We start from the raw sequence: 14191 nt of genomic DNA on the forward strand, positions 1-14191 counted from the left end.
TGCCGCAGTTTCTGTTACTTCATTTTGTGAGGACCCTTGTTTTCAGAGAATTCCTAAATGTCTTACCAAACACACCTATATAATCATGAATAGCAAAAAGCTCTTTTTCACAGACTTGTTATTACATTTCCTTTCCCTTGGAGAATTCTGTAATTTCTCAACCATACAGATGAATATAGTATGTAAACATTTGCTAGTCCAGAAAGTTACTTTGTTCTTCATCTTCACTGGTGGCTTTCCAGCTTGGTACACAATGTATATCTTAAATAAATGTTCTTAATACTCCTTATAATTTTGCTAAGCCATTAATTTTTTATGTTTTCTTCTCTCATTGATAAGTTTAGTTGTGGGGACTTCTGGTTTGGTCAAAACAGTATTAGTGATCCATATAATTTACCAAACATAGTTTCTAAAGGGAAGTGTTTCTTGTCTTGCTTCCTATCTTCTATATAATCCAGACCCTGATACCTCTCTCCTGACCCGTAGCTTCTGCCTTCTTTAGGAGCTTGTTCTGTCTCTTCCTGTTCCAGTCCCAGCTACTCAGTGCTGTCAGCATTATCCTTTTAAAATTGATCATGTTCGTGCCTTGCTCTGGAACACCTTGTCTCTCCCACTTTGGATATAGAATAATATGAACCACTAGTGTTTATTTGATCACAGTGCTGAGTGTTTTATAGTCATCAAATAATTTAATTTTGATAAGAACCACTTAAAGCTAGTACTCATGGGGACTTCCCTGCAGGTCCGGTGGTTAAGACTCCATGCTTCCACTGCAGGAGGCACAGGTTCAATCCCTGGGAACTAAGACCCTGCATGCCATGTGGTGCACCAAAAAAAATAAAAGCTTGTACTCTTACTATTCTTATAGACAAGAAACTGAGCTTTGAGAGGTTAAGCAGATTATCTAAGGTGCTATAGTTTGTAGGTTGCAAAGCTTGAGAACCCAGCTCGGTTGATGCTGAGTTTCTCTGTTTGTATGGTCCATCTGGGGCTCCTGTGTACATTTTTGCCTTTTTTCTGTCCCTGCCCGCCGTTCCCCCCACCGCCACCTCATTCTCCAGTCATCAGAGTCCACTTCCCTTCTATCATTTACCTTATACTTTCTCAGTGATGACCCTTTCATTTTCACTTTCTGCCCATGGAAATCTTGCTTCTCTTTTTATGATTCTGCTCAAATAGCACTCTTAAAGGGATAGTCTGTCTTTTTTATTCCCTCTTCTAGGGTTTTTTCATTCTTGGCATTTCTCTTATCATGTTATATATTTGTTTTATTTCTCTTTCTACTAGATTATAAGCCCCTGGAAGGCAAGGACTGATTCTTACCTTTACACACCATAGGACCGTACACTTAGAAGACATGTAAAAAAAAAATTGTGACTTTTTAAAATGAGTTTTATTCATACAAATATTTTGTTAGAGATTTTATAAGGACGGAATATGGAATCCTTTTGTTATTAATTCTTAAGAATTGTTGCAACTGAGGTATTTTGGTTGCAACTAAGTTTTACTCTCCATTAGATGTTTTCTAATTTAATAATTAAATAAAATTTAGTAAATTTAAATTTTAAGTTAAAATTTAATGAAAATAATTTTTGATTCTGTATTACTCTTTTCAGTGGAAAATTCTTATGCTGTTAGATCTGTTTACAGCATGTTATGAAGTTTTAAAAATATCTGTAACTCAAATATTGAAAAGAGATATAGTATTATAAAAATTCTAAATATTTCTACACTTTATTAACTGAGGTTTCTTAAAATGCAAGTAAACTTTAAAATTATAATTAAGTCATTATTTTCAATTCCTAAAAATTTAACTTTTTCCCCCAGAATTGAGGCCTTTATGGAGATGTATATAAGAATTTTTAATGGGAAAATTAAGGCCATAAAGTAAGATGAACTAGGTTGGTATCTACACCTAAAATATATGCCGTAAGAGCCTTAATTGATGTGGAAGTGTTCTACAAGTTTGGCTTGGCCTTTTTCAGTGGGCAAAGTAAACAGGAAAACCTGATTAGTTACATGATCAAACTGCTCGTTACAAAACCAACTGGATCTGAACCAGGAAACATCATCCAAGGTCAGGATATCTTATTTAGAGGATACAGTGAGTTGACTCCATAAAGAAGATATTAAACTTGGTAAACCATCAAGATGTAGAAGTTAAGGGAAAGCATAAGTAACAGTTGATTACTCAAGCTAGATTAGCATGGTGATTGAGCACAGGGAATATGGCTAGACTGAGAAACTCAACTTTTAATTTTATTTATTTTTAATTAGCTTAAATTTAAATAACTACATGTGTCCATACTGAACAACAACAATATGGCTGGTAGTTGACTAGATGGGAAGTTCAGTTCTAAAGGACAGGAAAGACTGCTCATCTCTCAGTCTTTGTAAGAATAGCACTAAGTTGCAGATTGTTTTCTTCATCAATAACTGAGTAAAGAAATTCTGTACTTCTAAGAGACAAATGTTTTAAGATATCAGTAATTATTTATATTGCTTACTTTTATATTTTTGAATTTGAGAATTAACCAAGGTGCTTGAGCACATGGTTGATCTTTTTTTGGATATTAATAAAATTGTTAGCAAATAGTGTCTCCAGGAGATGATGAGGGACAGGGATGCCTGGCATGCTGCAATGCATGAGGTTGCAGAGAACTGGACACGACTTGGCAACTGAACAACAACAACAACAACAAAAAAGTACATTTAAAATTATTTCATAAGATTGAGACATTTACTTACGAAATGAGTATACTGATATAGGACTGTTTTCTTACAGTTTCCAGAGTGTGGATTCTTTGGCATGTATGACAAAATTCTTCTTTTTCGTCATGATATGAACTCAGAAAATATTCTGCAGCTCATTACCTCAGCAGATGAAATACATGAAGGAGACCTAGTAGAAGTTGTTCTTTCAGGTAAGTAAATAGTGTCTTTTATTTTGTTGCCTTCCCCCCCACCCCAAAGAGCCTTTTTTTGGGGGGGGGGACTTCAACTAATTGCTATATTCAGTTATACTTTGTAAATACTATAGTTGCTTACTTCTTTCATCTATAATAAGGTTATGATATGATTTTTACTTTCAGAAAGGTTACATCACAGATGAGAAAATAGGGAAATAAGAAAGAAAGTGTTAGTCGCTCAGTCGTGTCCAACTCATTGTGACCACATGGACCATAGCCCACCAGGCTCCTCCGTCCATGGAATTCTCCAGGCAAGAAACCTGGAGCGGGTTGCCATTTCCTTCTCCAGGGCACCTTCCCAACCCAGGGATCAAACCCAGGTCTCCCATATTGCAGACAGGCTCTTTATCATCTGAGCCCCCAGGAAAATAAACCCTGAATTATTTAAAGTGTTACTAAGCTAAGGGAATTACCAGTTGAATTGGAAGAGAACTATATTCCTCTTTTGACTCAAAGAAATTAAACAATTACACCGAAATTCTGTTTGCTTTTCCATTTCTGTGATGATTTGGAGAAGAAAATCGGAAGAAAAAAAGAAATAAATAATGAAAATGTGGATGAGGAAACTGCAATATTGGTTGATTCCATGACTTAAACAATGCTCCTTCTCTTCTTTTGTGGACATTTTCTTATTCTCTCCTTTCCCCGCTCACCCATTCTTGCTATCCATTGTTCTTTAGCCCCTGCTATTTCTTACCTCATCCAACAGCAGGTGGGCAGGATAGCTAGTGAGAAGTGTCAAGAAATAAAGAATGTGTATAGTAGGCCTGTAGAACTTTTGTTTGGCAGCAAAGGAAAGAGGCAAGGAGAGACGTAGAGGGAGGGGAAAAAGAAATAAAGAGATGGGAGAGAAGGAAAGGAAGAAAGGCCAGGCCAAGAGTCCAGCATCCTGCTACCGTTTTTTTTCTTCTTCCCAGTTTCATCTTTGTAGTCTTGAGATTCTTTCTGATCACCACCTTTCCTTATTAGTCTCTAATCCTTACTGTTTTACCTTCTCTGCTACAACCCCCAATTCTGTACACATCCCAGTCCTTGTCTTCCTTTTCATTGTAGAGGGGCTTCACTCCCTGTGTTCCCTGGTGGTCATGCTCATATCTATTCCTTCTTTGCTCTGGAGCCTACGTCAGCCCACAGGGATATCCATTAGTGACTTGCAGGTGATGTTGAAAGGATGTCTGATGATGGATGCATCTGCTACTGTTGAGTTCCACACAGAAGGGAGAAGAGTCTTTTTCCTACCCACTGGGACTGTGGAGAACAGACAGAGTGTGTCCTGGGATCCTAAGTTAGGACTGAGTGCATTTCTCCCAGAAACATTGCTCTAAGTTAATGTTAAGTTCTATAATTTTTTAAAATTTAGTGTTCTATTTCCCAGTACATTATAAGTTAAATAGTTTTTAACTAGCTAAAATAAATCTGACAATTATTTGCAATCTAAGTCCAAGAAAATGCTTTTGGAGGTCAAAATATGTACTTTTGGAGATCAAATTATTTTAAATTGGTCAGCTTCCTGAAATAAAGTTCGAAAACCATGATATTAAAGTCTTAAAATAATTTTTTATGGGTGAAAGATGAAAGTTTCAGAAAAAGAAAACTTCTGTATACTTTGACATAAGTGACTATGGTCGATGTTCTTAATCTTATCACAACTGCAAGTATAGGGTTTATTTGAATATTTGTCTTATTTTTAAAGCTTTGGCCACAGTAGAAGACTTCCAGATTCGTCCACATACTCTCTATGTGCATTCTTACAAAGCACCTACTTTCTGTGATTACTGTGGTGAGATGCTTTGGGGATTGGTACGCCAGGGACTGAAATGTGAAGGTATGTGTTCTAAATTTTTGATAATTTGAAATAAGTTTACACAATTGCGTTCTTTAATCATCAATGAAAAAATAAGATCATTGGTCAGTGAGTAGGTAATACCCAAGGTTTAGAAGCAGAGCAGTCTGGTTGTTCTATGTTAGAATTGCCAGGAGGGTAGGATGCAGGTACACATCTGATTAGTCAGTAAACTTGTTCTGTAAAGGACCAGAGAGTACATACTGGTATTTTAAGTTTTGCTGGCCATGTGGTCTCAGTTGCAGTGGCTTAACTTTGCCATTGTAGCATGAAAATAGCCATGGGCAAGTGGTAAACTGTGAGAATGCTGTGTTCCAATAAAATTATTTATGAGCACTGAAATATGAATTGCATGTAATTTTCACGTCATAGTCCACAGTTTGCTGAAGTTATTTAAGCCAGTGGTTCTCAAACTTTACTATGTATCAGAATCACCTTGAGGACTTGCTGAAACATTACTTTGCAAGGCCCCATCCCCAAATTTTCTGATTCAGTAGGTCTGAGGTGAAGCCCAATAATTTATTAGATTTCTAGCAAATTCTTGGGTGTTTCCTTGGGGAGCACACTTGAAGAAACCACTGCTTTAGCTAACCTAACCTTTCTACACATTTCCTATTCTTCTTAGCTTGTTATCTGGGTTCTTCATTAGGATAGCTACCGCTGCCAGAGAAAATAAAAGAAGCACCTGTTTTTTTTTGTGTGTATGCACTTAGATGGTTAAGTTAAAATTTTTTTTTTAACCTTTTAAAATATATTTAGGCTGTGGATTAAATTATCATAAACGATGTGCCTTCAAGATTCCAAATAACTGTAGTGGTGTAAGAAAGAGACGTCTCTCAAATGTGTCCCTGCCAGGACCTGGCCTCTCAGTTCCAAGACCCTTGCAGACTGACTATGTAGCCCTTCCCACTGAAGAGGTATGTACTCTAAGATAATAGAGGGCATTTTTACCACTTACTCTTTATGTTTCTACAGATATCTGACATCATCATATATGACATCGTCATAAGACATCATCATCAGGATATATGACATCATCCTAAAGCATAAGTTATATACTAAAGAACAGTAGCATTCCTACACTTAAGAAACTTAAAATGTATCACTGTAGACAAGGCTTACCAGTAGCAATGAATTACGTTGTGTATGCTTTGAGATCACCTTATCACTTGAACCACGAGATCAGTCTCCTGACCAGTATCCTGACTCCTGCTCTCCACACTTCACTACAACTTAAGAGTCAACAATCAATTAGATCTCTCCCTTCAAGGAAACCTCTATATATTCTGCGTTTCTGACAATCTGTAGTATTCAGCATTCCCTGAACACATCCTTTCTCCCCACCCCCACACATTTGCTCTTGTTGATATCTATCCTATATGCTTTTTCTAGAACTAGCTCAACAGCTACCTTACTTGATTCCCCTTTACCTAGAAGTTATTTTTCTGAATGCCATACCACTTTTCAAACCTCCTTGATGGTGTGTATAGCATTCTACTGTAATATCACAGCCTTTATATTGTCCTCAAGGAGTTTATCTATTTAGAGAAGACAGTACTCATGTCTTTCTTTGCCCCACCATGCCCAGCTCTGTATGTTGTACTTTAGTGGGCGCTCAGTCATAAATGAATGAGTGTTTGAGTGACATCACTGATCTTTACAGTATTCCAATGAGGTCTGTCTACCGTGAGATAGCTGGCACTTATAATTATCAAGTGACTTGACTGAAGTCACAGAACAGGTTAGTAAGCAATATTAGAATTCAACCCAGATCTGCTTATGTGTAAATCAATGAATTTTCCTCGTATATTGTACCCCTCAAGGGTAAATGTCAGAGAAGGCAATGGTAACCCACTCCAGTGCTCTTGCCTGGAAAATCCCATGGACGGAGGAGTCTGGTAGGCTGCTGTCCATGGGGTTGCTAAGAGTTGGACACGACTGAAGCGACTAATGCTCAAAATTCTCCAAGCCAGGCTGCAGCAATACGTGAACCGTGAACTTCCAGATGTTCAAGCTGGTTTTAGAAAAGGCAGAGGAACCAGAGATCAAATTGCCAATATCCGCTGGATCATCGAAAAAGCAAGAGAGTTCCAGAAAAACATCTATTTCTGCCTTATTGACTATGCCAAAGCCTTTGACTGTGTGGATCACAATAAACTGTGGAAAATTCTGAAAGAGATGGGAATACCAGACCATCTGACCTGTCTCTTGAGAAACCTGTATGCAGGTCAGGAAGCAACAGTTAGAACTGGACATGGAACAACAGACTGGTTCCAAATAGGAAAAGGAGTACGTCAAGGCTGTATATTGTCACCCTGCTTATTTAAATTCAGTGCAGAGTACATCATGAGAAACGCTGGGCTGGAAGAAGCACAAGCTGGAATCAAGATTGCAGGGAGAAATATCAATAACCTCAGATATGCGGATGACACCACCCTTATGGCAGAAAGTGAAGAACTAAAGAGCCTCTTGATGAAGGTGAAAGAGGAGAGTAAAAAAGTTGGCTTAAAGTTCAACGTTCAGAAAACTAAGATCATGGCATCCTGTCCCATCACTTCATGGCAAATAGATGGGGAAACAGTGGAAACAGTGTCAGACTTTATTTCTGGGGGCTCCAAAATCACTGCTGATGGTGATTGCAGCCATGAAATTAAAAGACGCTTACTCCTTGGAAGGAAGGTTATGGCCAACCTAGATAGCATATTTAAAAGCAGAGACATTACTTTGCCAACAAAAGTCTGTCTAGTCAAGGCTATGGTTTTTCCAGTTGTCATGTATGGATGTGAGAGTTGGACGGTGAAGAAAGCTGAGCACCGAATAATTGATGCTTTTGAACTGTGGTGTTGGAGAAGACTCTTGAGAGTCCCTTGGACTGCAAGGGGATCCAATCAATCCATCCTAAAAGAGATCAATCCTGGGTGTTCATTGGAAGGTCTGATGTTGAAGCTGAAACTCCAATACTTTGGGCACCTCATGCGAAGGGTTGACTCATTGGAAAAGACCCTAATGCTGGGTAGGATTGGGGGCGGGAGGAGAAGGGGACGACAGAGGATGAGCTGGTTGGATGGCATCACCGACTCGATGGACATGGGTTTGGGTGGACTCCGGGAGTTGGTGATGGACAGAGAGGCTTGGCGTGCTGTGATTCATGGGGTCGCAAAGAGTCGGACACGACTGAGCGACTGAACTGAACTGAAGTGACTTAGCAGCAGCAGCAGCAAGGGTAAATGTAGTAGATTGGGGAAGAAAGAAATAACTGCCTTTCTTATTTGGTACTACTTTAAATGACCTCCATCTGTAGATTACAGTCTTAATTTAGTTATCTCTGTAACCCCTTTGGCCTTCTGTATATTAATGGCAAAATCAAGCCATTGGACCGTTGTCTTGACAGCTTCGTCACAAGATTTCGCTAAATTGAGGAACTAAAATAGAAGCTTCTGAAATTCTTTCACAAAAATCCCACATTTCCATATTGCATAGCCCTACTATGACATTTTTAAATGTAAGATGAGTGCTGTAGCATTAGAACTGAGAATGAGGAGTTATAAACACATACGAAAGTTTAGGGAAAGGTTGATAATAGAAAAATTAATTCATTTTACACACAAGCTACACAGGGAAACTTGCCTCGAATTGGGGACTGTAGGATGAATGTATGTTGTTTTAAGAACCACACAAATGATATTGGTTTGTCAGCCATACCCACTGAGTATTATAAGATTAGGAAATAACAGGACCGAGCAGATGAATAAGGTATTCAGTTTTAATTTATTCATTTATATTTTACCCAGAAGATGAAAATTCTTTAGAGAAGTATAAGGAGAGTGACACGTTGGAATTGGATAGATTGTGCAGAGTGTTTTAGAACAAGTAGAAACTGTAGTAAAGAAACTATTAAGCTTTACTTATCTTTTCTTGTGCAATCCTCACCATAGTCCTGGCAGGCACGTAGCTGTTGTCTTGATTTCATAAATAAAGCATGAGGAAGAAAAGTTTCTAAGGAGTCAAAATATTAAACTTCACTGACTACTGACATAAGAGAAGGCCAGTTTGGAATAGAAGCCTTTGAATCTGACCCTGGGGTTGTCATGTAAGAAGGCAGTTTCTGGTGTCTGAAATCAGTGTAAAGGGAATCAAGTGAAGAGGTGGAGAGGCAGAAGAAATTAGACTGTTCATTGAATTTGGTTAAAATAGAACCACTAAGTTTAGAGAAACCAATATTGAGTGATGGCTGTTTGGAGATGAGAGAGATTAATGTTCATCTCAGTGCTTTGGGAGAAAAAATGTTTTTTCCTACCCCACTGCGTGACTTGTAGAATCTTAGTTCCCTGACCAGGGATCAAACCTGCATCCTTGGCTGTGAAAGCATAAAGTCCTAAGCACTGGACCAGCAGGGTGTTCCCCATTTGGGAAAATTTCTGCAGAATTACAGAATCAAGGTAGAAAGAAATTCTTGATTCTTGATTCTTAAGTGTGCACATTAAAAGTGGAGATATTTCTTTCACTGAATAGTATTCCAAAGTCGAATATATATAATTGGGGAATTGCCCGCTTTTAATTTTTTATATTGCCTGTATTATTTTAAATGATTGAGAGTTGGCAATATTGTTATGAAGTTTTTATGAGCAATTCAGTCAAAATTAGTTTACACACATTGTGGAAATAATTAGATTACTTTCAGAAAGTTTCTGGCTACACATCAATAAGAAAGAAAGGACAATTTAAGCTAAGAAGTAATTTGTAAAGAGGTCCATGAAAACAACGTAAGAAAAGAGCTTCCACTCAATTCTGGTTACTGTCACTGGTCCCGTTTTAGCCAAGTGCCCTAGGTAATTCTACCAGCATTCTCCATTCTCCAAATTCAGGTTAAGTCTGTTGTACCTTTCTTGCCTTCTTCACTCAGTAGATGGTAAACCACTGTTATTGGTTAGATTGCAGTCTGCCCAACGGTGTTGAGATGGGGGAAAAGTTAAGAATCACTGTACTGCTAAGTAGAAGACCCAGGTGTAACTCAGGTCAGTCTTGCCATATGTATGTTTTAAGCTTGAGACACAGACTAAGTGGTTGAAGCAGAAGCAAGAGAAACACAGTGTTGAGTCACCACTAGACTAGGGACCCAGGGATAAGCAAAAGCTGAAGGCATCCGTTTCTAGTTCCTGCTGGCTGCTTTATCAGCTCTGAGGAATCACTTCAATGTTCCTTTTGCTGACGGTGCTCTGTACGTGGAGGAGGGGTGGGCCAGACTAGAGCAAGACACCTTAGACAGCTGAAGTCTGCAAGTTTGGTTTAGGTTTTAACATTCTTTTTGTACTTTTCTTAAACTGCTTTGTAATTTGCTTTAGAACATTTCTGGCTACACATTATTGAAAAACTATCCAGCAGAAGCTGTATTTGTGTTGTTTTTATACTGCTTTCCTCCAGTGGTCAGTGCTTTTCTTTTTTCCTTCCTCCTCCTTCCTTCAGGAAAAAAAAGCCATTTATTTTCTTCTCCTCTCATTTCTCCTGTACACTTCTCTGTCTTTTGATTTCTTTTGGCTTCTCTTGGTTGAACATATCAATGTACAGTGACTCGATTCTGAGTTACCCACATTACTAGTTATAGAAGGCAGTCCTGGCAGTGAAGATGCAAGCAGCTACGGCAAGATCAGTGGTGCATCTAGATGCCAGTTAAGTATTTGGATTTTGTCCTTGAGAATATGGACTATATTCATTTTCATATTTCCAATACATAGTATAGGACAGTCAATGAATGTTGAATGAATGTGATGAGCTATATTGATCTGTCCTGAATTAAATTGTTTCCTTTATATACATAAAAAGGGTCATAGTTGAAAAATCCATTTATTCCTCAAATGACACAAAAATTTTTAACTGGCACCTTCTTTAATTTTCCTCTTTCCTCACCCGAGAGGAAAAAAACCAAATAACTGGAATATACTTAAAATATCAAGGGACTTCTTAAAGCATTATTACTAAAGGAAAAGTTGTTTTAATTTGCATCTGCCATTATTAATGAAAGATTTTTACATACTTATTTTAGTATTTATTAAAATAGATTTAAAAAACTAAGACTTGTTTTAAAATATTTTCAGATGTTATATTCAGTAGCTCAACATGAGCAGCATTAACCCTTCTGAATTTACTTAATTTTCCTGTGATTAATTTCTTGGTAAGGAATTTGAACATGTTATAAACTCATTTTAAAGTTTTGTTTTTTATTTGTGAAATGTCATATGTGCCTGGCAAATAATAGTTAATCAGTGGATACATATCTGTGAGGATGAAAATACCTTGCATAAATAATAGCAAAAAAATTCTACACTTTTCTTATTTGAGGGTTGGTAAGTTAAGCTTCCAAGAGAAACTGCTGAGATCCACATTTTTTTATTTGTGGCTTTAGTGTTTGAAATAAATGACTTCTGTGGTCAAACCCTGATCTGAATACTTTGTTTTTAATGTTGACTTACACTATGGAAATTACTTATGTTTTAGTCACATGTTCACCAAGAACCTAGTAAGAGAATTCCTTCTTGGAGTGGTCGCCCAATCTGGATGGAAAAGATGGTCATGTGCAGGGTGAAAGTCCCACACACGTTTGCGGTTCACTCTTACACCCGTCCCACGATATGTCAGTACTGCAAGCGGTTACTGAAAGGCCTCTTTCGCCAGGGAATGCAGTGTAAAGGTAGGATTGCATGATTTTCTGATGTAAAATTCATATTTGTTTTTGTTAGCAAATATAAAATACTTTTTACTTCAGAAAGCTTAAAGCAAATAGATTGGTCTCATATAAAAAAGAAAAAAGAAATATGCATGTATGTGTATCTATTGACAATGACTGGTATCTGCAACATGTGTATTCTGCACCAGGAACTATGCTAAAGGGAAATTAGAGTGTAAACAGAAAAACTAGAATTTGAATCTGTGAGATGTGGCTGCTTAACAGTTGTCAATATGGAACCGTTAGTGAGCAGGTAAGCTAATATTTGAGCTTAAGTCTTTCCGATTCCAGAGCCAGACACTACCCAAAATATAAAATAATGCCCATCTCTTTCCATTAAATGAAATCACCGACTCGATGGACATGAGTTTGAGCAAGCTCTGGGAGTTGGTGATGGACAGGAGGCCTGCCGTGCTGCAGTCCATGGGGTCGCAAAGAACTGGACACAACTGAGCGACTGAACTGAACTTTCCATTAAGTATTCATACACACACACCCCCCAACATGTTACAAGAGTTTTATTGTTGCTTTAATTATGTGGCTGTAAGAGCTGTACCAAAACTGTCATTCTAAACAATCACACTGAAACAGGCAGAAATAGTAGAAGCCACTGCAATTATAATGGGGACCATCTATATTTGGATACTAACCCAAAACACTGTCATAGAACTCTAAAAACATCTCTAATGAACTAGGTTTTTAATAGAATAATGGTTTCCTGTAATTATATAATGCTTTTAAAAGATGCTTTTATCTTTTTATCTCGCATCTTCTCAACAGTGCTGCACAATTATGTGAAAACCAAAATGGAGAGTTGAAATGTGTTATTAGGCGTTGAGCCAAGATAAGATATAAGTAATCTGTCTATAATCTTATGTACTTATTTTTCATGTGATTATTGTAATTATCGTTACTTATTGATACCATACTTTTTATGTAAAAGTATTTGTGGAATTGAATTACCTGGTTTTATCTAGGTAAAACATCAGAATTGAGATTTTTGCAACAATAAGTCCTGTTTACAGTGTTGAATTAAATAATTTATGTGTAAATTTAATTTTTAAGTATATAAGAAAACTTTTCTTAGCAATATATGGCTACATAGGAGAATATCAAATAGAGAATGCTTTGTACATTTGTTGCCAATATTTAATAACTGTCAGGCAGGCTTAATTGTTGAAATTTTATTTCAACAGCTTACTTTTGAATATGAGTTAATATATAAATTAATACTTTAAATATCAACACTAAAATGTATTGGCAAGCAGCCACTAAAGAGTGTTTTGGGAAAGAACATTAAGAACAGACGTACAAATTCTAGCCAGCAGATAATCTTAGTAAAGGTAGTTAAGATGCCGTTCTGCTGAGTAGAACAGAAACATTCTAAAACCGCATGCAAAAAAGCACAGTACTTTTTAAAAGAATGATTGAATAAAATACATATGTAGATTAATGAATTTTGAAATAAAATCAGTTAACTATATGACTGGCTTAGTAGTTTAACTTCTTAGAGCTCTAAAAGAATAATGTTTTGTGCTTATATTGGTTCAGAAAGTATCAGATTCTGTTTCTCCTCAGCTAAGTATTTTAGTTATCAAAAAGTCATAATTTAATTCTGTAATCCCTGTATTTTTACTTCAGAAGTAAAATAGACATTTTCATTCACTTGTTAAGCTAAGAAAAAAAAAGTTAAGATAAAACAGTTATGCAGGATCATTTGAGAAAAATATACAATTCTAAGAGCAATTAATTTATTCATTCATGTTTTCCACTTTGTTATATTAAAGTTTCAAGGCAGTTTATATAAGCACATGTAGGATAAAAGAAAACATAAATAAATTAATAAAAAACATGGGCAGGAATATAGAGAAGTATAATTGACTGTCATTAGAACTACATACTTGCTGCATATGGGTGGTAAATTTGGCTTTACATTTCAGAGGGCAAGGGAAACCTTGTCATTTTCACAATTTGCAAACCTCATGAGATAAAAAACAAATATTTAAATATATGCAAGTATTAATATTAGTGTCACGTGAATTTTCCTAGGGCCTCTCCTTTTTGAAGACGTTATTACATCATGCAGGTTTTCTCATCCACCAAATTATTAATTTCATAGAGCTTTTTCTTATAATGACCTTTCTGTATTCTATTGGCATGATACCAAGAGTTTTCTTTAATTATAGGAGTTACAAAGTTATTCTAAGTCAGAACTTGAAATTATTTTTACCCATTTATTGTTGGTAGAATCATTATTATTATTTTTTTTTTTGGTAGAATTATTTTGAAGGTGGTGTTAGACAGTAGTTATAGCAGTGGGTTTCAGTTTTAATGTTAACTAAAGTCATTAAAGTACCTGTTTCTCACCCTCACTCCCAGAGCTGCTGACGTGGTAGATTAGGGGTGGGGCCCAAGATCGTGCATCTCAAAAGATGCTGATGCTCCGGGCTTGGTGACCACAGTTTGAGAACCACGAGTTATACAGTAATAGTGAACAGCTTGGACCTGACTGACACTCATTTGCGGTGCAGTCAGCTCTGAGATTCTTGCAGGCTGAAGAGAGCCATTATATACTACAGGTGGGGGACCTTGTGTGTGAGAAGCTCAGTCCTTTCTTGCAAGGTTGTCTGGGAAAGCTCTTACTAATTCCAAATAAAT

General features: G+C 36.9%; 1 protein-coding gene across 15 annotated transcripts in view; it reads left to right on the forward strand.

The window, feature by feature from the left end:
• The window catches only part of PRKD3 (protein kinase D3), an 87607-nt gene that overhangs the window by 37033 nt on the left and 36383 nt on the right, over positions 1–14191 (forward strand). For all 15 annotated transcript variants that reach the window (XR_014083651.1, XR_014083654.1, XR_014083656.1 and 12 more), the window contains exons 3-6: positions 2786–2924; positions 4663–4794; positions 5572–5729; positions 11305–11497. Coding sequence is in view for 9 of the 15 variants with exons in the window: in XM_081596200.1 (XP_081452326.1) it covers positions 2786–2924; positions 4663–4794; positions 5572–5729; positions 11305–11497 (622 nt within the window). In the remaining 6 variants the exon portion in view is untranslated. The remainder of the gene's footprint in view (positions 1–2785; positions 2925–4662; positions 4795–5571; positions 5730–11304; positions 11498–14191) is intronic.

This window comes from Giraffa tippelskirchi, chromosome 4 (assembly GCF_054371585.1).
Source record: "Giraffa tippelskirchi isolate mGirTip1 chromosome 4, T2T-mGirTip1v1.2.pri, whole genome shotgun sequence".
Lineage (NCBI taxonomy): Eukaryota > Metazoa > Chordata > Mammalia > Artiodactyla > Giraffidae > Giraffa > Giraffa tippelskirchi.